At 37.0% G+C, this 21,879-nt stretch overlaps 1 protein-coding gene across 1 annotated transcript in view; it reads left to right on the top strand.

Annotated features, from left to right (window-relative positions):
- LOC127976520 (uncharacterized) overlaps positions 1-21,879 on the top strand; it is an 85,232-nt gene that overhangs the window by 1,663 nt on the left and 61,690 nt on the right. Inside the window, exons 2-3 of the mRNA XM_052580982.1 lie at positions 241-449; positions 1,418-1,493. Of these exons, the coding sequence (XP_052436942.1) occupies positions 241-449; positions 1,418-1,493 (285 nt within the window). The remainder of the gene's footprint in view (positions 1-240; positions 450-1,417; positions 1,494-21,879) is intronic.

Raw genomic sequence — 21,879 nt, forward strand, 5'->3', positions numbered from 1 at the left:
TTGTCATGCACTAATGCAGAAGTTCCCGGGGACCCAACCCGTGTATTCATCTTCATCTGCTTGACTTTGCTCTTTCCGCTGTTGTCATAGCTTTGGTAAATTAAAGATAGCCCCTCCTTCTCCGTGAAGAGCGCTGTCAACAATTTACCCAAATGCACCTCATTAGCTGGTCACGCTGCCACTCAACTGCAGATTTAGGCTTTTAATCCAGGTGAGTTATTGTTACTCTGTCATTAACAGGCACTGGAACCTAATGAGAAAACAAGAGCTGGAACCAGGCCAAAAAAAAGAGAGCTTGCTGGTGATTCATTGGACCAGACCACACCAGATCCCCCCGTCCCAATGGGAGATAATAAGGCCATTTATATGGGTGTCAGTGGACAGGAAGCACGACCATATCTGGACTCTGAAGGGCAGACAATCAAGTCTTCAGAAGAAAATGTTAGAAGGTGAAAGCTGTTTTCCCCCTCCTAATAATACTTCTGGCCTTTTATGTTTTGTGTATGTATTTAGTTGTCTCTTGACCAAGAGTAACTTCAAAACTGTACAGGACGTCCCCCTCCCAAAATTACTAAATGTTGTCAACCATCTAAACTGGCAAGACTTTATAATAAGGTTCAAATAAATAAAGTCTTAAATGTAAATTAAGATATATTGTTATGTTTGTTGATCATGATAAATAAATTGTAATGTTTACAACGTAAAACGCTAAAAATTTACTAGTGTATGTAAAATTAAAATGTGTAAATTGAAATGCAAAATTTTAGGAACTATAAATAAACAACAATTTTGCATCAATTATTAAGTTAATCTAAAAGATTAAATAATGTTATTTCATGTTTGTTCATAGTGCATTCATTTTAATTTATATAACTTGAAATGTTAAAAATATACAATATGTGAAATTTTCATTATGAATCAGGAACTTAAACAATTTTTGGTTATTCTAAGTTATTATATCTTAATGTGAATGATTCAATATTAATACATATACTTCATTCATGTTTGTTCAAAATGCATTAATTTTAAACGATACAACTTTAACCAAGACTAATAAATGTTAGTTATCATAAAGTAATACATTAATTATGAATGAAAACTTAATGCTAATGTTAAATATATACTAGGATGTTGACAAATTAGGACCAAATATAGCATTAGGTAGCGTGAACTAATAATGAATAACAATTCGAAATGCTTATTAATCTAGGTTAATGTAAATGAATAAATACAGTTAATTTGTTCATAATACAATTTTAATTCATACAGCTTGAAATATTGTAAATGTAAAATGAGCAAGAACCCAGACTGATAAATTCTAGTTATCATAAAGTAATGCATTAATGATATCTCTAAATTAGATAAGCATTGTCTTTTAAAGTGCAACCACTCATATCTCATATATTTATTTTTCTAGAAACCACACAGACTTTTATAGTGATGAATGCTGTCTGGTGGGATGCTATCCCTTTAAACGTCTGCCGGCGGGACAGGTATTTCTAATTTACACACCGTGATTACCAAAGTCATTTTAATGAATATCATTGCGATTTTGCAAGCTGTAAAGCATATCATTACCATAAGGCTTTTACACACTGTCCTAACTAGGGATGCGTTCAGCAAAGCCTTAACAAAGTCGTTAAAACCATTTAAAAAGAGCCTTATTTGAGAAGCAATCAAATTTTAAATGATTTTATTACCAAAAGAGTATTTAACAAGTAGCTGATTAAATGCCAAAGGCAGGTTATCTAAGTTTAACCTTCAGAAGAGAAAATGATCAGAGGCTGCCCCTGGCATTGCTGGATAGAAATATCATCCCCCATTATCCCGCCACACCTGAAGTTGCAAATGGCCTTTTGTGGGAGGCATGGAGGAAAATTATGTGATTCAATTAATGACCGTCTTTATGTGAGAGGGGAACTGTGGCACATTGTATAGGATAGTATGGAGGTATGAAGGGTTGGGGGCTGGAGCAGAGTGGACTGAATACGAGTGGAATCATCTTTAAGATGGATAGCATTTGTGTAATATAAGAATAAATGATGATGACCTCATACGCCTGTGCTTATGTGTCATCCAGAGCGTCAAAAACTCATTTCCTTATTTTAATGAAAATTAATTGAGTGGGTAAAACAGTAAAGAGGAAACATATAAAATGCTTCTCATTATCATTAACAAATTATGATAGTATATAATGAAATCATGATAATACTATAAAATATTATATTTTAAGCCAGAATTCTACCTGTTTTTGAGTATGTGCATGATAAATCTAAAATATTTTACAACAAAGTTGCTCATAATGCCCCTCACGGTTAATTAAAAAGTGTCCTGTGCTTATCTGCATACAAAATACATTTAAACGGTGAAAAATGGAAAAGAAACACACAATCATCTATGAAATATGGCTCCTACCTTGCTGACCATTCATAATTATTCTTTTAATTATCTGACATATAATTTGAGTGCTGTGGCTTCTCGGGGTTGCAGATATTAGGCTGTAAATATTAATGGACGGAGGCAATTCACTCACAAGAGGGTTGCAGAAGTAATGAACAATGTGACAGCTGAGTCTTAATTAAGCAGGAAACACCAAGACCAGATCAGGTCTGGACCACCAGAGAGAAGAGTTCAATAACACTGTCTAATCATGCACTTACCAGTTTGTACTTGCTCATTCATTTCTTTCAAATATGCTAATTCATTTCAACGCAAAACATTGATGGATCGATCCAACAAATTGAATGATCGGGTACATTGCGATTATAAATAATGCATTTTCATGACTTTTGGGATTCCTTGTTAAAGCAACAAAATGCACATTTACAGCCCTACAATGTATGCATATTGTTGTTATAAATTCACTTCATTTTAACCCTGAGATATTGTATCCGTAAGCAGTTTGCGTCAGGTGCTCTCGGTGGCTCCTGTGAGGCCACGGGTAGATGATGAAGTATCAAATGTTAGCCGGCCTCTGTGATGAAAGTCTGAAGCAATAAGCTCCAGTAGCTAAAAGGATCTGGTTCAATAGCGATTTACCTCTAAACTGCTTAAGGGTATCTCACAGGTGCCAAGAAGCTTTTTATTTGATACAGTACAGTAGTATTAATTCAGGTTTCTTGTTTTCATTTTTATCTCAATTTATGTCGTATGCCGTGAGTCTCCCTGGGAAAATATTGCCTCAAAGCGCTGTCATATGAAACGAATAACAATCGGCTGTTTGACCTGGCTGTAACAAGGTTAATTATATTTTGCCGTCTCTCTTTTCAATTTTTCTGCCCGATGAATGAGTGATATGTGAGCTCTTGAATATTTCAAGGTGAGCAGAAACAGAATAATAGCTAGCAGTGTTTTGAAATACTTCATGTCACTGTGATCCGAATGTAATTAGGGCTAGGTTTTTTTTTTTCCTCAAGCTTTTACCCTGGACTGTCAGGCACATATTTGATAACAAAGTCCACCTATTTTAAGGTTAAACTAAGTTAACTTTAGCCTGCAGTGACACAATTCATTGTATTAAGTGGTCACTCCCACAACAAAATGAAATGATAAACTATGCAAAGTAGTAGTGGGCCAGAATCAAATTTATATTATTATTAATACAATGCATATTATTATCAATAAAATAGAATAATCTTTGAGCAAATTATAATACAGTTCCATTAGTTTTGTTTCCCTGTTTCTGTTTATAGAACATATTTAAACATATAAAAATAAAATAGATATAAAAAATAAATTTGTTGGACAATGCCATGGCAAAAATGCACTGCTCTATAAAAAATAAAAACAATATAGTATGTTTAACAGATTTACATGCGCATTAACGACTGATCTCTATGATAAATGTTCTAATAATGCCTTCCTTAATGCAAGTTACTCGTGTAAGTGTTAGCTTGCAAAAATAAACGTCAATTGGTGCACTGTACGCTATTACAATCCTACACAGTAGCATTCAGCCTTAATTGTCAATGGGTAATTAAAGTCCAAAACGCCATTGGTGTGATGGCTTTAATTGCCCCTTTAAACACAATACATCGTAATTAAGCGCAGGGCGCGCGGGGTGGAGGGTGAAGGTGACAAACGGATGGCAAATGATCTGAGGATACGCGGATTTGATCCACAAGTTTAATAAGATGTCACGCTCGTTCTCCGCCTCGCGAACGTCTGCTAATTTCGGCGCGCACGAGCATTCTCTGGAGGTGAATCAGCGCGCACGGCCCAGAGCTCCCACACACCTCTTTTTCTTTTCTATTCAGAGAGCAAACAGCTTGCATTGCCCTGCAGGTATCGCAGGCATACGCTTTCACCTTCACTCTTTCTCTCCGGTCACTCCCCAGAAGAGCGCGCGGCAAAGTTTTGCTCGCCTTCTGCCCCTTTTTCCGCGCGTATGCCGCGCGCAGGCAACGGTGCGTGGCCCCGCTCAGCCTTATTAAAAGTGGAAGGCGATATTTCACCCTCAAGAAATATAACAAGATAGACAAGTGAGCAAAGCTAATCCTGGGGATGAAATTAGCAGGCAGAGTCCGGGGCCTGCTGGAGATGATGAACGAGGTTGAACTACCTCACACAGGCGCGCGTCCGCTGGGATAATTACGCCAAGCTCCCGGGCTTGAATCTGTCGGTGGGACTTTTTGATGGCTCTATTTCAATGGGGGCTTGCCTGTGAAATACATAGTAAAAGCTATTAAAATTGAAATTGTTCTAGGGTGGTGTTGGGAGAGCGGGCTATTGACCCTATCAGGCAGTGTTTAATAAGGTGTGCCTTGCGTGGGGATTCTCAGGGCGCTCGGTGTGTCTTTGACAGTTTCACACACACTCACCCTCTCTGTTCCTCACATTCAACTTTTCAACGGAGACAAATTTCATGAAGATTAGTATCGATAACTAGACCACTCAACTGACTTAAATAGGATTTTTTGTGTGTGTGAATGTTTGTAAATTTGACAATATTACAATATCTAACGTGGTTTCAATTGCATTCGATTTATGAAACATTTATATATGGTTTTTTAAAATAGATATATGAATCCTTAAAATGTACATAATTATTAAATACATTGTTTTAACAATGATAAAAACTTACATTTATATATTGTAAATATATTTTTATTTGATATATTATTATTAATATATGTTATATATTAATATTTTATCTAAATATTGTTTATAATATAAATACGATCTATTATATTATCTTTGTTATAATTTTTCTATTAAAATATATTTTTGATATATACTTTTTTATAGTATATAATTATAGTGATAATAAGTGATGCATGTAGCCATATCAAAAAAATAATTTATACATCCACTGATTAAATAGGTAAAAACAGGTGTTGACAGCACGTATTATTGACTGTAAGAACATATATCATGAAGTATTAAAATGTGCTTAATTTGGTTATATCTCAGTTAACATTGTTTATTCAGTTCAAAGATCTACTCAACCTGGCTAGGTAACATCAATAAAAGTACATTTTAAGGACCATGAATGGCTGCCTGAGATACAAATAGCACAGTTTCACTATTGCTAGTGCTAGTTAAGTCGAGTTTCTTTAAATGACCAGCCAAGTTAAACATACAGTGCATGGGACCATGTCGAAATACGTTATCGCTTTACTGATATATACCAGATTCAGAATAACATGATATACACACATGATTTCTTCTACAAAGGCACACCAAAGACATTATTTATGCAAGTAAACATCAGAGGACGCATTGCAAACATCAAGGAGATGTTTGTGCATACGCTGCAGTTGGGAGGGAGATTTTACTGGAAATAAATGTGAGATTCCTCAGCACTTGGCTGTGGGTGGAGGTGTTCGGGTGCACATGAGGATAAAGCACAGTAGAGTCGCATCAGGCTTTGACCAATACGCTGACCCGTCTCCAGGGGAACAATGACTTTGAACATTTCTGCACCCGGCCCTGGCACCTTCATTGTACGAGTGATGGCGCCGGCAAACCTATTCATCACTTTCCACTAAGTTACCTCCTCTTTGTTTTAGTCCACAAATGTAGGTGGAGGGAAACAAAAACTGAGAAGCATACACACATTTACTCTGCATATACATTGACAAATACAAACATTCAAGATTAGGTACATCCTTAAAAGGAGTTTGAATCTTAATTAGGGTAAGACTATCAGTATACAGTTACAAAGTTGACCCACTGAATGACAAATTACAAGATTTGTTTCTTTACATGCTTATGCATTTAATATGCATTGCACATAATTCACTTATGTATAAAATACAATATAAGCAAACATCTATTCTTGGATGAAAATGAAAGACACTTGGAAAAATCTGTTGTTGAATATGACCAGCAGATGGCACCCCTTACCATGAAATGGTACATTTTTCTTCCAAATCACCTTTGCAAAAGAACTCCGTGAAATTCAGAAAAAGCTAAATGTGTTGTTTAAGAGGATGATCCCACTCTCTTGTCTTTTTTTATTTTTTTTTATTTTTTTTATATATAATAATAATTTATGGAGTCTAGCAAAACTCCTGTCTTTTGTCCTTGGAAAATTAATTAAAGTCAAAATATGCAAGCTTTCACAATGATACACTGCATGTGCCTTAGTTTTGTCCTTCTGCTCTTTAAAACACTTTCAAAACCAACTCATTTTGCCTACAATATAAAACTCATGCCCCCATAATTGTGTGAGTTAGAGAACTAATTTTAATTGTTTAGTTGCTAAAGTTGCATTAATGATGACACAGAGGCATTTTCATTACTTTGTGTGTGTGTGTGTGTGTGTGTGTGTTTGTGTGTGCAGGATTTGTATGCATTTCAAATTCCCTGTTTAGCATATCTGTTTATTTGAGTTATGAAAGGGCAGTCTTTATGAATTTTACTATTATGTCAAAAATGTCTTCCCATCAAAAATGTAGCATTGTTTTCAGAATGTTCGGGGTTAAAGTCGAGCATTTTTGTTTGACAAGGCTGCATGTTTATGCAAATGAAAAGCTTGTAAATTGTTCCCATCGTAGTTCTGTGAATTTCCAAAATTATTTAGCTGCCTGGTAGCTGTCTTCCTTCAGAAGAAAGGGAAAATATATATTCTTGGGAGAAGTTTTTGCTCATTTAGTGAAGCCGTAATGATATTTGACTGAAGATTAGAATGGTTGCTGTTGCTTAATTGAGTTACTTGAATGCTTAGAAAAAAGGAGAACATAGTGTAGATTAAAGGGAGATGAAGTAGAAATTAAGCTTTGTGTGAAATTATCATGTTAAAAAGCACATACAGTGTGCAGCTCAAAGAGAACACAAATTTTAGAATGTTAAATGTGCATAATTATATAGTGAATATAGTAAATGTTGTAAAGAATCAAATAAATAACATAATAATAAAAAAATGAATTTAGTTAAAATCCAGCCTAAAACTGTCCCATGGATTCCAGCAGTGCTGAGCGCAGCTGCCAGTGAGGGTAAATGAGAAAGTGTGTTTGCGGCTCCTGCCACACTTAGCAGTTACGCAAATCCAATTGAATTTCCTCTCATATGCTCTCACAGGTATCTTTTGTCCTTTAATCAAATTCTGTTTACGGTTGAGGCAATTATTTCCAATTTACCCACTTAAAGGAGAATGAAAGTGGTCCACCAGGAGACTTGCGAGGGGAGGGGTGCATTGCGCAAAAGTACACAGCTTGCAAACAGGTAACCTCTAAAAGAGCATTTTTGCTTTATCTATGCTCATTTCCCTGTGCTATGATTTAATTTCCCTGCTTTTAAACATGACGAATTACTGCTCTTGTCTTCACTTAATGCTTTTAACAGATCCCAATAAACTGCATTAATCGGCCGCGCGGCTGGCCCGAACCTTCAAGCTGGAGCTGCTCATTTGCCCTATTAGTGAAGAGACTTGAGCCCATAACCAGGTGGATAATCTCCCGGCTTTACTGCTTTAATTATGCCATAATCAGTGCAGCGGTTGGCCCTGTTTAAAAGCAGCCAGGAGCGACACCTAACTGATACCTCGTCTCTCGCCGCTAGCCCATATTCTCTATGTCACAGCCAAGCTCCTCTTTGACGAAGCATGATGAAGGGCGCACTAACTTTGTAGGACAAGACAAAGCTCAAACATATGGCCAGAATCCCCCAGGTGCCTTCTTCAAGAGGGCCGGTCTGTGATCCTTCCACAACTCAGTGCTGTTTTCTTTCAAATTCTTTCCTCTTGAGCATCCACCGTTGCTGGATCTCTGATTCATGACCAATTTTTTTTTTTTGCCATATAATTGCATTAGTTGGTCTTGCATCAATTTCCAGAACCGTCATATGGTAAAAGATATATGACAGGACAAAATGTGAAGCTTTTAATGGCTTAATGAGAATATAGAGTCTCATCAGTGAGCCGTGTGCTCAACATGGCAACATTTCATTTCAATATTTACATGTTTGTTTCCTCAGTTTATCTTGTTAAATGCTTCAGTAAAATGTTTTAGGCCAAGAAATAAATATCTGCTATTTACCTTCATTATTATAAATCAAATGAGCACTTTCCAGTGCGTTAATGAAGACAAAGTGAAATATGGATGTTTTTCTCATTGCATTCGAGACCAATTAAGTGGCCCATTTAAAGCTAATTAGCCACTAAACTTCAATTTGTGTCATGCTATTCACTCTTTTTGAATTTCTCTGCAGTCATACGTTAGTTTCTACAGCAAATCAACAACAGACATCTGTTTCAAAAATATTCACAAATGTTTTACTTCTCATAAACAGAAAGCACATTCAGAACAAGCTAATAGTCTTGACGCCTAAGCTGTGCCGACAGTCCTCCCATCAAAGTGCATTTCTAGTCCTGGAGGATTGCATTTACAGGTACCTCAACAGTTGTCACTTCTTTTTAGAACCGTTCCTGTTCTAAAAGCTGAAAAAGATATTATTTTGATATTGGGAGCGATGTCAACCCTGACATGCACTTTCAAAGTCATCCAAATAAGTCAAATAATATTTTAGTTAAACTGACAGGTGTAATTTGAGCAGTCAATAGGCAGTATGGTAAACGGCTCTCACTGGAATCTCTTTAAACAGTCAGAACCTGTTTAGACAGATTTGTGACAGCCACAGATATCTGCAACCCGGTTCAATTTCACCACTTGACATTTTCACAATAGGTGCTGGAAATAGCACAGAGCCATCCAAGATTAAAACAAGCATGCTAATGCATGCTTATTCAAGTGTTTGATGTAGCTGCGCAGTTGTAGCATGTGCCTTAAGACACGCAAAACACTCCTACGGTTTTACAGTCAAGCCTTTTTTTCCTCTCTTGGCAGTCAGTGGTAAAGAGTCATATGGTAATTCTTCTGGATGAGTTTTTGATGGCATGCCAGCAGTTTTCTTTTCCGCTGAGTAATTTTCCCAGCTTTCCCTCAATAAAGTGTAATCCTCCTTTCGTCTGTCTTGCTGCGAGCTTAACACTGCCAGAGAGAACGCAAGAGGGATGTGCACAATATTTTGACATTTATAAATGGCATGAATTGGAGAAGAGATGTGTAGTTAAGTGAAGCTCTTTTGGTGGAGAACGTGGGTGTTAAATTATATCGCCGATGGTTTTTATTACAGTTACTTTCAAAGAATGCAGGAATCAATATGAGAACATTTCACTTTCAAAACGCATAACAAATTTGTAAAATTAAATTGACTTAGTTTAAGAGATTTATGAGCACAAATAACATTAAGCACACATACATCTTAATAATTTACTATTTTCTTAAGAGGCTTGTTTGAAGGTCAAAGTGAAAATAGCAAAATGTGTGAAAAATAAATATAAAAGTGAATATACTAACATTTATTTGAAATACATTTATTTCATGCATACTAGAAGTACACTACAAATACATTTACATATTTATGTACTTAATAAAAATACCCTGCTGTTCTGCATTCTGCAGGTGTACTTAAAGTCTGCTAAATTTTGTAGTTAATGTATTTTAAGTAAGGCTGAAGTCCAAATAAAGATATACTGAAGTATATTTGATTGTGCTAAAGTGGAACTATTACAAATATATTTCAGCTACATTATATATTTTATATAATTTTTATATATTCAATATTTTATATATTTTTTTTTATATAAAATGTATATTTTATATAATTATGTCTTAATATATCAGGTACATCATATTCTTGCATTTAAAGACTGATGTTATACAGCGATCATACAGTCCTTATTAATAGTGACATTAAAACACATTTTAAAATTATTATTAAGAAATGTACATTGTGCATAAGTGGTACTCCAAATAAAGTTGAATTATTATTATTATTTTAAAGCGATATGTCAGTAAATATGTTAATAAGAGATTTAAACTATACTGTACCTAGTATTACTTTTACTTTTTTACATATATATTACCATTTTACTGTCAGTAATTTACCTACTGTATAGGGTGCAAAGACACATTTTTGGATCACTCTCTGATCCAACACAAGTTTTGTTTAAAATCAACAATTAAATAATAAAAGGTTTGATTTGATTATAAATTAGGTAAATTTAAAGGATGCCCCTACTATATTTCTACACAATATTACCTTTTATAAGTTGCAAGTGAGTGGTAAAAGGTAATAAAGTGAAATAGTGTGGATTTAATGTACTATAGGACCTACAGTGCTAAGACAAAATTTGTCCCAGTTTTCAAACGCTTGCAATAGCAAGGTGTGTATATAATTCACATCTGAAACTAATGTAATAAAATATTTAAGATGTTAAAATGGGCAAATGTGATATATATCTCATTTAAAATAGAAGTTCTTTAAAAAATCATTTAAATAAAATGATTCTTTAAACCTCACATTCTCCATAGAAAGTCAATATTTTCTAATAATGTGCTCTCTTAATTGAATAGACGGACAAAACAATTACGGACACATCTGCATGAAAGGATAGAGCATGAGAAGTGTTTTATCACTCCCATGTGCACACTCACTCTTTCTCTCAGCCCTTCACCTGCTCTTCTCCTGGAGGGCTACAAATGCAGCGGCTGATATGCATGGAGCTCCAGTTCCCCCCTCCTCCATCATCCAGTGGCAGGGGAGGCAGGTTCTCTGTGCTGGCCTGTGGTGATTGATAGGATAGGGGCCGCTGCGGTTTGGGTGGCTAGTAGGGTGCAGTTATCAGGAGGGTTGACACGTTTGCTAGCCCGACACTGGTGTTCTGGTGGGGCACACGTCGTGAGAGTAAAAGGCCCATCACTGCAGTTCTGTCATGAGGGTCCTCTGAACTACAGGCTACAGAGATACCTGGCAGTCATATTTTTTTTTTTTGTTTGCTGTGAGATCATTTTTTAATTATTTTGATTTTATGGATAATAACAAAATCCAAAAAAATCTCACCAAAATTCTGCCTCAGTAAGACAATGATGTTTTGATAAATATAAAAAATGTCAATCTAAAGTGAATTGTTTTAAATGTATGAAAAAATACAGTGGTTAATTTAAGTATAAAAATGGGTATTCATTTTTTTAGATTTATTCAATTGTTAATTTGAATTGTGTTTTTGAACTTGACCAATAGATGGTGGTAATCTAAAAGTAGATTTAAGCTATGCAATGTAATGCAAAAATCATCAACAAAATCAGTTTTACCATGTGTGGATGATTGTGTGCAGTTTTGAGCAGCATGTGATTTGGACATGGATCTGCCAGAGGGCTTAGTTTCTGTGGTAGCAAGTGGTATTTATTTTTGCAGATTTGCAGATGCACGTATAAAAGACGATGGTGAAATTGAATCAGAGAATTCAGGAAGATATAGTGACGGTCTCTGGAGACACCAGGGTCACATGGGAGGGTTTTCTATTCTAGCGCTCTCGTCACAACAAGAAAAAGCTTATTAATCAAGTCACTGAATAATCAAGTATGATACATTTTTGTTTCAGATCAGATTTTTTTTTGTAATACTTAAGTGCTGTAAGAGAAGCACTTTTTAAAGTTTACTTAAAAAACAAAAACAAAGGTCAAATACCCAAACTCTCACTAGACAGAGACAAACAGCGCTTGTAACTAGAGGAAACATTAGGTAAAGAGAAAGAAAAAGCAAAAACGTCCTACAAAAAAAAAAGTATGAGGAGAACTTTGCGGGTTTTGCTGGACTGCAGAATTTCCAGTGGAGGGTCTCAGTGGACCGGGTTCTGGGGGGCTGCTGTGTCCAGAGGGGATGGGTGTCAGGCAGGTGTGCGTGTCAGTGAGTAATGGCACTATCAGCTCGCCGTTGTGATCCATCATGCACGGCGGCCACGGCCAGCACAGGAATCACAAGCACAGCAACATATCATTACACAAGGTTATCACTGCCCCATTACAAGCCCCGATCAATCTACTCTTCCACTGGGCCCTCCGTTCTTTTGTTTTCTTCCCTCCTCTCATTTTATAAAACGATGCTGAAGTAGTTTAGTACTTGCTAAATACTTTTTATGTTGGAAGGGCAGTTGCAAAGGCTGACGTTTAAGTCCTCCTCTCACTGCTTCTGACAGAACTGCTGGAAAGCCTAGAAATCCTGTAGAATTCAACCTGATAACAACTTCCTTTGTGAGATGACCGCTAGTGTGTTAATACTGAAAAAAAAAGCCGAATGGAAAGGGAAATTTAAGTTTCAGTTTCAAAGGAATGCTCTGGATTCTCATGCAAATTAAACCACTATAAATCCAAAAACTATTGTTTATTTGTAATATTTTAAATGAGAAGTAAAGCATTGCTTAATCAGCTTCAGCCTCTCCATATGTAGCTGTGTGCACTCTACAACAAAAGGCAAAAAGTCATTATCGTAAGGGGGTATTATAATTAGCCAAACAATAAAAGTTTATTAATGAACATTAAAATGCAAAATAGTGAAAAGAGATCCTATCAATCAAAGATGACTCCCTTTTTTAGTTTTAATTAGATATTGCAGTTAATGGCATGAGGGGGAGTTTTGAGCAACTTAATTGCAGTGGTTTAATGGACCAACATCTTTTAAAAGTTGAGGATTCAAAAAAATGCATTTTTATTTCTGCTGCTACTAATAAAAAGTCAAAGTACAGATCCCACATGCTTTGAAACCAGTGAGGCTTGTGGTTCTTGTTGCTTTATTTATTATAAACACTTAGATGCTAAGTTATTATTTTAAATATTACATTGTGGACCTCTTCCCTTTGCAATTATGAAACTGAGCAGATAAGCAATGAGACAAAATCAAGCAAAGTATAAGTTATGCTTTTACATGAAATTAACCTAGCCAAAATATAAAAATAAAAGTGTGCTTTTCTTACAGTCTTTCTTGTATTTCACTTTTACCACTTTTTTTTTCTACATGTCATTCCTTTCTCAAGCTCCACCTGATTTGGGCTTTAAATATTACTAACAGTACATTAGCTCTGGTGAAATGTTGAATTGGACCCAAGGAGCTATTTCAGAAGCAGGACAAATTCAAATCGGAGCGCTCTACTTTCCTTAGCTGGGTGGTAATTAGGACATGATTTGAACTCTCTTTAGCACTTGTGCAGTCAAAGAGTGCTCGGACTAATATGCATTCAAGAAAATATGCTGTGTGATTTCTTATCAATCATTCATACTTCTGTGTGGTTCTTTTCTTAGTAGAGTTGTTTTATTTAAAATTTACCACACAGCATTTTGTAAGTTAGTAAATACTTAATATAAGGAGGAGTTGTGGCGATGGAAGAATGTTGTTAGATCTGTTATGTCCTCATGTTGTGCCTGTTGCACTCTGTGATGTACTCATCTTGTGTTTAGGACTCCACACATTTTATGTTTTTTAGAAAAACTTATTTTTCATTGAAAACATGAAGTTGTTGCTTTTGCTACCCGAGCGGACCCTTCAAAATTACTTTTGGGTAACACTTTATTTTAAGTCTAGTCTAATTCTCACAATTGATAAACCATTAACTATGACTTTTGCCTCAATAAACTCCTAATTTGCTGCTTATTAATAGTTTGTAACATAGTTGGGAAGCTTAGTTATTGGGTAGGATTAGGGATTTTAGAATATGGCTAAAAGTACTAAAAAACTGCCAATATGTTGCTAATATGCATGCTAATAAGCAAGCTAATAGTGCTAATAGCATTATAATTTAGACATAATGCACAATTAAGTGTTTCATAACCTTTATTTCTGGAAAATGTTCTGTAAAAATACTCATTTACAAGTATGTTGTACTTTTTTTTTATTTATTAAAGAACTTAGCCATTCTTTTCCCATAGAAATGTAACAATATTTTATAGAACACAGTTATGTTGTGATAGAATTTGTTTATTGCAGATGAAGTGCAGTCTTGAAGGGCACAAGTTTATTTCAAAAGGCACCCCTGATAGCAACCATAAAAAAGATCCTCCTATAATCGCTCACACCGGCTCCCTGATGAGTTCAGGTATGAAGAGAGTCTAAAACCCACTCTTCTGCATTTCCCTCTGTCCTGATTTAGTCTCTCGTTTGGGCTCCCCTTTGGCCAGCCTGATTCATCTGTCAAAATCGCACCTTTTTGCAGTCTGCGTCTCCTTTTGTCCCAGCTCGGTCTAACACTGCGGGAAAAAAGTAACAAACACAAAGCAATGGAACAAGCACAGCACCGGCATGTTCAATCTATTTTTGCCTGTTCTTCCAGCCAGAGCCACAGGCCGCTGCACGTAGCTGCCACAATGTAGACTTCATGTGACACCCGGCTCCAGCACACACTCGCTGACTTTCACTCGCCCTTGTGTGGAGTATAGAGCCAGTTTCAGTTTGGGCTGTTGTTGAAGAGAGAGGGGGAAAAAAGAAATACACGCGTCAGTCTAGTAAGAGTAGATGATTTTGTCTAAAATAAAGTGGGTTTAAACAAGTAATCTGTAATGAACTAATCATAAATTTAGTGTTTTAGTTCCGGTCATTGAATTTGACAGTCTGAGAGGCACACCGCTGAACGCCTTATGGCCATTAATATTATTGGCCTGGAAATCCAAGTTAAATTAAGAAAAATGTGGGAAAATATATAAATAATGGGAAAATAGTAATATCTGTACAGATAGATATATAATGATGAATACAGCTGTACTACAAGATGGATACATGAGTTTAAGCAGCTGAATTATTATGTGAACAATCATGTTTACGCATGTATGCATTTCATATAATTTGTAAAAATTCATATTTAATTTAATATCGAATATTGTTTATAAATAAAACAAGTGAAGCGAAGAAACTTTGTAAACATAAAAAAGTTTCCCCATTAAAAGCCATCAAGGGAAAAATACTCTTTGTTGGTGGCTACTTTTTGACAAGTGAAAACTTTAAAATATAGCAGAGTGCAAAGAGCAGAGAGAGAGAGAGAGAGACAGAAATCGAGAGAAAAATGGAGTGAGACGTCAAATTGAATCTACACAAACAGAAACAGAACACAGCAGATATCTGGCCTAAAGCCATGTAACTTGTAGCTGGAGCGTCTGTGTCACTGCTGTGTCCTTGAAGGCTTCAGGTAAAGATGAAGCGCTGGGAGTTATAGCAAGCGGAACGATCACAATGTTTTAATGAACAGTCCTTTACACTGTCACTCAAACTGCAGTCTCAAAAGAACACGCGGCTCTAGCTCAGTCAAATGCCCGCATATACCCCTCTAATCTCGCATCGCAGACGCTATCAGACATATTCTTTGTGTAAACTGCTGATCTGTAGTTTCAGTGTGTGCTTGATGTAACTGAACATTGTACCAAATATACAGTAATTAATAGGATCTGAATGTCTTAAGTTATTTTTGTTTTTCCTCTGCAAATGGCCAGTGAAAAGAAGTACTCAACCTTCAGGAAATGTTAATCGTCAACATGAGGTGGGCAAACGATGTAATATATTAACTGATTATCTTACATCTACATGTTTGTAGCTCTGTTTTTGGAACTTTTAGGGCATAGATAATTTCAAGTCTAAATTATCATGATTTTTAAGATATCATTATAAGAATTATTATTAGAATTATTATAAATCAGATTGACAAAATGTATTGTGGTAGCAAAATCTATGTATGCAATATATTACAGTTTTCCTTAGACCTGTTGAGGACTTTTAGCGAGTAACAGATCCAGGTCAGTGGTACGTCCTGCCAGAAAGTCTCATATTGCTCCCCTGGAAGCTATATGGGGAAGGCAGGAAGGAGCCATAAATTAATCATTCCTTACCTCAGTGATTGACTACTTTATACGCGCTGGGATGCAAAGACACATTTCTTTGCAATAGAAATGAGGATAGAGTGGTACCCAAGGAAAACATTTCCATTAAAATGTGTAACCCCATGCCACTGGCAGGGAAAGCCTTAGGGATCCTGAGAAAATTTTGCATGCTTTATGAGAGCGTATAAACCAGCAGACATTGTCATGTTAGTGGTTGTGCCGTGTGAGTGCAGCTTTAGTTTCCAGCGTAATGCATATTCCCAAATGAACATGAGGCTACTCTTTTTTTTTTACCTTGGTATATTGTGGTTTTTGTACATTTCAGTTATTTTTTTTCGGATTCTAGTGGTGGCTAAGTCCTACCTGTCCACTTAGCTCAGTTCCTCCTTGTCTTTATCTTACATGAGCACTCAGTTTTACAAACAGTTTAAGCTGTCATCTACTCCCACCACTGTGGAGGAACCCTTGGAAAGCGCTTGCGGGCAAGATTCTACCTGTAGCGACTGAAACGTAGATGGGAAAAAGGAGTCGACAGGCCCCAAAACACTAAAAAATGGAGGCATTTGTGAATGCGTGAACTGGAAATGTGATAAAATGTGACACTAGGACTCAGAGGCCATGATTTTCTCCGTCCGATTTGTGTTGTGCGAGTTTATGTGACATTTAGAAAAAGAGAACATCTCTGGCTTGTCTCTTCACATTGTGTCTGAGCAGGGCCAGCTGCCAGACTGAGGAGGAGCGCGGGGGATGAAGGCAGGCACTCTGCCGGTGACATCCTGTCCGCTCCTGTCATCTCCCGCTGGACAGCACCTCGGCCGTGCCACCCTGTTTCCCTGGGCTAGTGTGATCCACCAGGCTGCTGGCCTGCTTTAGCCCTTGAGCCCTTCGCCCTGCTCACCCTGCCCAACACTCCCATGTTATCAGACTGGCAGGAGCCGTCCCTCCCTTTCCGACTTCATTCAGCATCGGGTAGAGACCATATGAGTGGACTCGGGGGTCAAGCCTACTTACACCCTTATTAATACTCTTTCAGAGGGAATATGCATCATCCTGACTTCCTGCATTGGATATCTTGTGCGCTGAGGCAGAATGTATTCATGCATTCCCGTGTAATGTAATCACTAACAAATATTATTTCGAATCTCTAAAATTTATTTATACTGTCTTTTTTTTGTAATCCTCCAACTTAGTTTACCACAAGAAGCCACTGATACTAAAACCAGTCCTGGGCAGTTATTAACATACGCAAACCTTCATTAAATGTTCAACAAGTAACACACACACATATTTAAACACTGATTCTTGAGACACGGGATAAAACATGTCACACAAATTCCCCTGCCAATAATAATAATAATAATAATAGTAATAATAAAAATGAAGATGATGATTAGTATTATTATTATAAATCTATAATTAAATAATTTTTATTTTCTATTATTAGCTATATTTCAGTTTTTAAATTAACCGATGATCACTAGTCAAGTCTAGACATCATTATTAAGTCAGCATTATTTATATAGCACTTACAATGCAGATTGTGACATTACATTAATACTCTTTACCCTTAAAGTCTTCATATAGATTAAAATTATATTTTGAATTTATGATTTATGTATTTTGAAACTTGTACAATTTTATGTCCGTAAAGAAGGAATGGTGGATTTTTGTTGTACATCTGCACCTACTTTTTTTTTAACACATCCGATGTTCATGAAAACATTTCATCCATATCCTTCATCTTGAAGAATCTTTTTTTCTGCTATGACCAAGAATTTTTATTAATTGAAAAGTTAAATTATTGTTATTTTTAAGTTAGTTTCTTCGCAAGCATGTTGTGTCAAGCCTCATTCTGACTGTAAAGAAATTGTCTCTGTGGTGAGTCTGGTGACAATTCAGTAGATGGAGCTGAAAACCAGTTTCAAATATTTCTTTTTCATAATTGAATTCTAGATTTTCCAAAATTATAGGATAAATATTATACATTATACATTATACACAGTACACATTTGTGTGTCAAAGTCGCAACAAGGAAAACACACATTTTGTGAGAAAATGGAAAGAAAAAGCAGAAAGTTGCACCATAATTTTTTTTTCTTCTGTGACATAGCCAGTTGTTTCCCCGTATTATTACTCTATTGACATTTTAATTGATGTTCTTCTTTGATCCATCATCAGGCTTCCCGTTGTCGTTTCTGTTGACTCTATTAAGACATGTTGTACCTGCTCTGCTGGCATGGGCTGTCGAAACACAGAGTGCTTACTCAAACACACTGAGGAGCCCGGGGAGATGGAGAGAGACAGGAGCCGGCGAACCACAGACATGCCAAAGCGTTCGGCGCTTGCCAAATCAGTTACACGTCTCCTACTTATCTCTTTCCTCAAATCTGTCTCTCCATCTCTCCTCCGAGATGCTCAATGCCAACCATGCTGCCAGTGCCAGAGTGCTGATGCCAAGTAGAAATGACACCGGCTCTCCCCACGGATTGACTTAATTAGACCGGCCTCGTCCCCCACGGTCCTCGTGGCAGCAGGGACAAAGGAAGTTTCTGTCATTTGGATGTGTGTGTGTGTGTGTTTGACTATTTCCAGCAGATGCTCCAAAGCATCCCGACTCTTTCATTGAGCTCCAGTATCATTAAAGTGTCATTGAGAAGTGACATCGCTTAATTTTAGCAGCTCCCAAAGCACTTTGCATCAGGAACAGCCTCGTACACTGGGACATAAGTTTTTTTTTTTACATCCTTTCATCAAACAAAGCAGTTGGAAACTGGGGAAAACATTAAGATCAAACCTTTGTCCATTGTGATGCCAGTCAATAGGTATTTAATCTCCTCTAGAAGCTGCAATGAATAAGTGGAGTGCCGTGTGACCCTTCTGCCTGCTATGTTATCGCCCGGTGCCTGACCTTCACCTACTGGAACACCCTGGATCTTGTCTGACAGTCCTTGGGATATGTGATCTCACCAGACATGTTAGGAACAGCTAAAGTTCTCCTAAAATTTCCTGTGTGTCAGATTAATTTTGTGCAGCACTCGTATAGGGCTCTGGGCAAACGCCTGTATAAAAAGCTCTGGTCTTATTTGTATTACGATAGGATTTATAGGGATTACAATCCAAATTATAGGCTTCTGTACTCGAAAAACCCAATCAATCTTCGCTTGCAATAAAATTTTGCTGGACACGGTTTATTTATGAGCAGGATGCAGATTAGACTTCAGCGGATCACTTGGCACGCGGCGTGATGTAGATTGGGAAATGATGTCATAGACATGACAAAATGTGATTGGCACGCAGTCGCTATGAGACTGTCACCCTTCAGGAGTGTGAGATCACTCTAATTGGGGTGTGACATAGACATCTGCATTATCCAACTGTGCTATGACTTCCCCCAGAGCACCGCTGTGTTTGGTGAGAGTTTGGAGATTGACCGGTGGGAAAGCTTCCTCATTTTTAATTGCTCTCAACAAGTGAAGCAAAAGGACTAATTAAAAGATCGTTTGACACACTGGAATTGGCAGCTATTGCGCACAATATACTAGTGTTTCACAAGTTGTGTGATTTTTAATAACAAGCACAGCAGGCTGATATCTGGTTGGAGCAGGGATATTTAGGCTATTGCTTTTACTGAAATGTTTACAGAATACACTACCATCCAAAAGTTAAGGGTCATAATTTTTTTAATGTATTTTTATTTTTTGGGAAAGAAGTTAATACTTTTATTAAGCAATGATGCATTGTCTTGAGCAAAAGTGATTGTAAAGACATTTATAATGTTTCAAAACGATTATATTTCAAAGAAGTGAAGTTTGAATTAAACTGTAATTTTTTGGGGGAGTGCGCCCATCTAATCTTTCAATCAATTCCAAGGTATAAAACCAGCATCTTACCTCTGCTAACAACGGGTTTGCTAGTTCTCTCAGCATCCCTCTTCCTCCCCTTTTCCTCCTTTTGTACAATTTTGACTGTTATGGGGGGAGTCCCTCTATAGCAGACAGCAAGCCAAATCTTTACCGCTTATGCTAAGATTATATGGGCACACAAACTCATGAAATACTGTTATTCTGAAATTTAGAATCAGAATTCTGAACCAGAATTAATAATGAATAGATCTAGATATAGTGAGTGTATAGATATGTAAATGTGAGATTTCACATCATGAAATCTAAAACATGCTATTTATTATCACACGATGGCGTAATTCTGCATATTTAGTATTTTGTATAGGTATATAATCAAATCGAATAAAAATATTGAAGACATTTTATGTCATCATGTGATGTATGAAATTTATTCTGCGATATTTTATGTAATATATATCCTTTTCTGGTAAACCATTATTTTGAATTAAAATGTTCATATTACATTATTAAATATATATTTTTTATAATTATTTTTTTTACACCTTTCTCCCAGCTTTAATCTTTCTATACATGAAAGTTAGCTCTCAGATGTGATGCGTCAAAGTCATTTAGCTGGTAATAAGTTTGTGAGGGTCAGTTTTTTTCTTTCTTTTTTTATTTTTGCGTGGGATTTAATTAATGAGCCAAAGACTTTTCCATTGTGATCTGAGCAAATGAATAATAAATCAAAAGGGGAGATTTGTCAGGGAAGGAACATCTGTTTCTTACAAGCGTTACAACATGACTGGCGCTGGCCTGCGCCGTGGCCGCGTGGAGACGGTAGGAGTCCTGTGCTCTGGAGCCTCTTCATTTGCTGCTCCACTGAAGGTGAACAAGGAGCTTTCTAATGGGCCTATGATGTTAATAAAAAAAAGAAAAAAAGAATGACTGCCACTCTCCTCCAATTTCACCAGAACCCCTTTTTCGCTTTTGGGTGTCACTGTCCTTAGTCTATGGTTTGTTAGGCAGGGCACCCATACTGCTGTGTCAGTGCTTTACTGGATGATTAATGCAAGCGAAAGCAATCATAAGGCACGGACAATATGATCTCCTTTTCAGCAGAGTTGAACGGCGTACCCACTGTGTACATAAAGCCAAGCATCCAGGCATACGATGCCATAGAGGAGGGGTCTCGTGCAGTAAGTCATCATGTCATTAACCGACGCTATTTCTCGTCACGCGTCTCAGAGGTGCTGTGTTTGAATCATTAGAGAGTGTCTGGATCTTATTGTTAGAGGTTATTCTCCGTTTCTCTCAAAACTGCACTTTACTTTCATGTCCTGCTGAGGGGGAATTAAATGGGTCACTAAAATGAAACATTAAAAATGTGCTTTCATATTACACCAGGCTAAACAGACCCATATGCCACCCGCGGATAATACGCCGCATGAGGTGTCGCGCTCCGGTTATTACTGAGAAAAGTACAGCCGAGACGGTTATAGTCTAGATTCCTAGGAAACTTATGCTCGCAACCTGCAAGGGCAAAACTCCACCTCACCTAGATGCGAGGATAAAATCAGATTTCTCTACAACTAAATGCGCCACATAACACTTATGTACTTTAGCGGGACGTCACGGTGGCAGATTGGATTGAAATTCCTCGTAATCTTTCCCTCACACAAATATGCCACCCGCAGATGCACACTTCGTCCTCTTGGCCCCCACGAGAGATGTGTTGGGCTGTTGTAGAGCCAAATAAATCAGCATTTAGCCCGGGATGTACTCCTTTCCTGGAGTGCGCTGTTTTACGGCAAGGCCGCAGAAGCTAATGTCCCCCAGCTCCCTTTGAAAAAAGCCTCCCCATAGCCATTCATCAGCTTTCCAAGGGAGCGGGCATT

The sequence above is a fragment of the Carassius gibelio genome, chromosome B17, assembly GCF_023724105.1.
Source record: "Carassius gibelio isolate Cgi1373 ecotype wild population from Czech Republic chromosome B17, carGib1.2-hapl.c, whole genome shotgun sequence".
Taxonomy (NCBI): Eukaryota; Metazoa; Chordata; class Actinopteri; order Cypriniformes; family Cyprinidae; genus Carassius; species Carassius gibelio.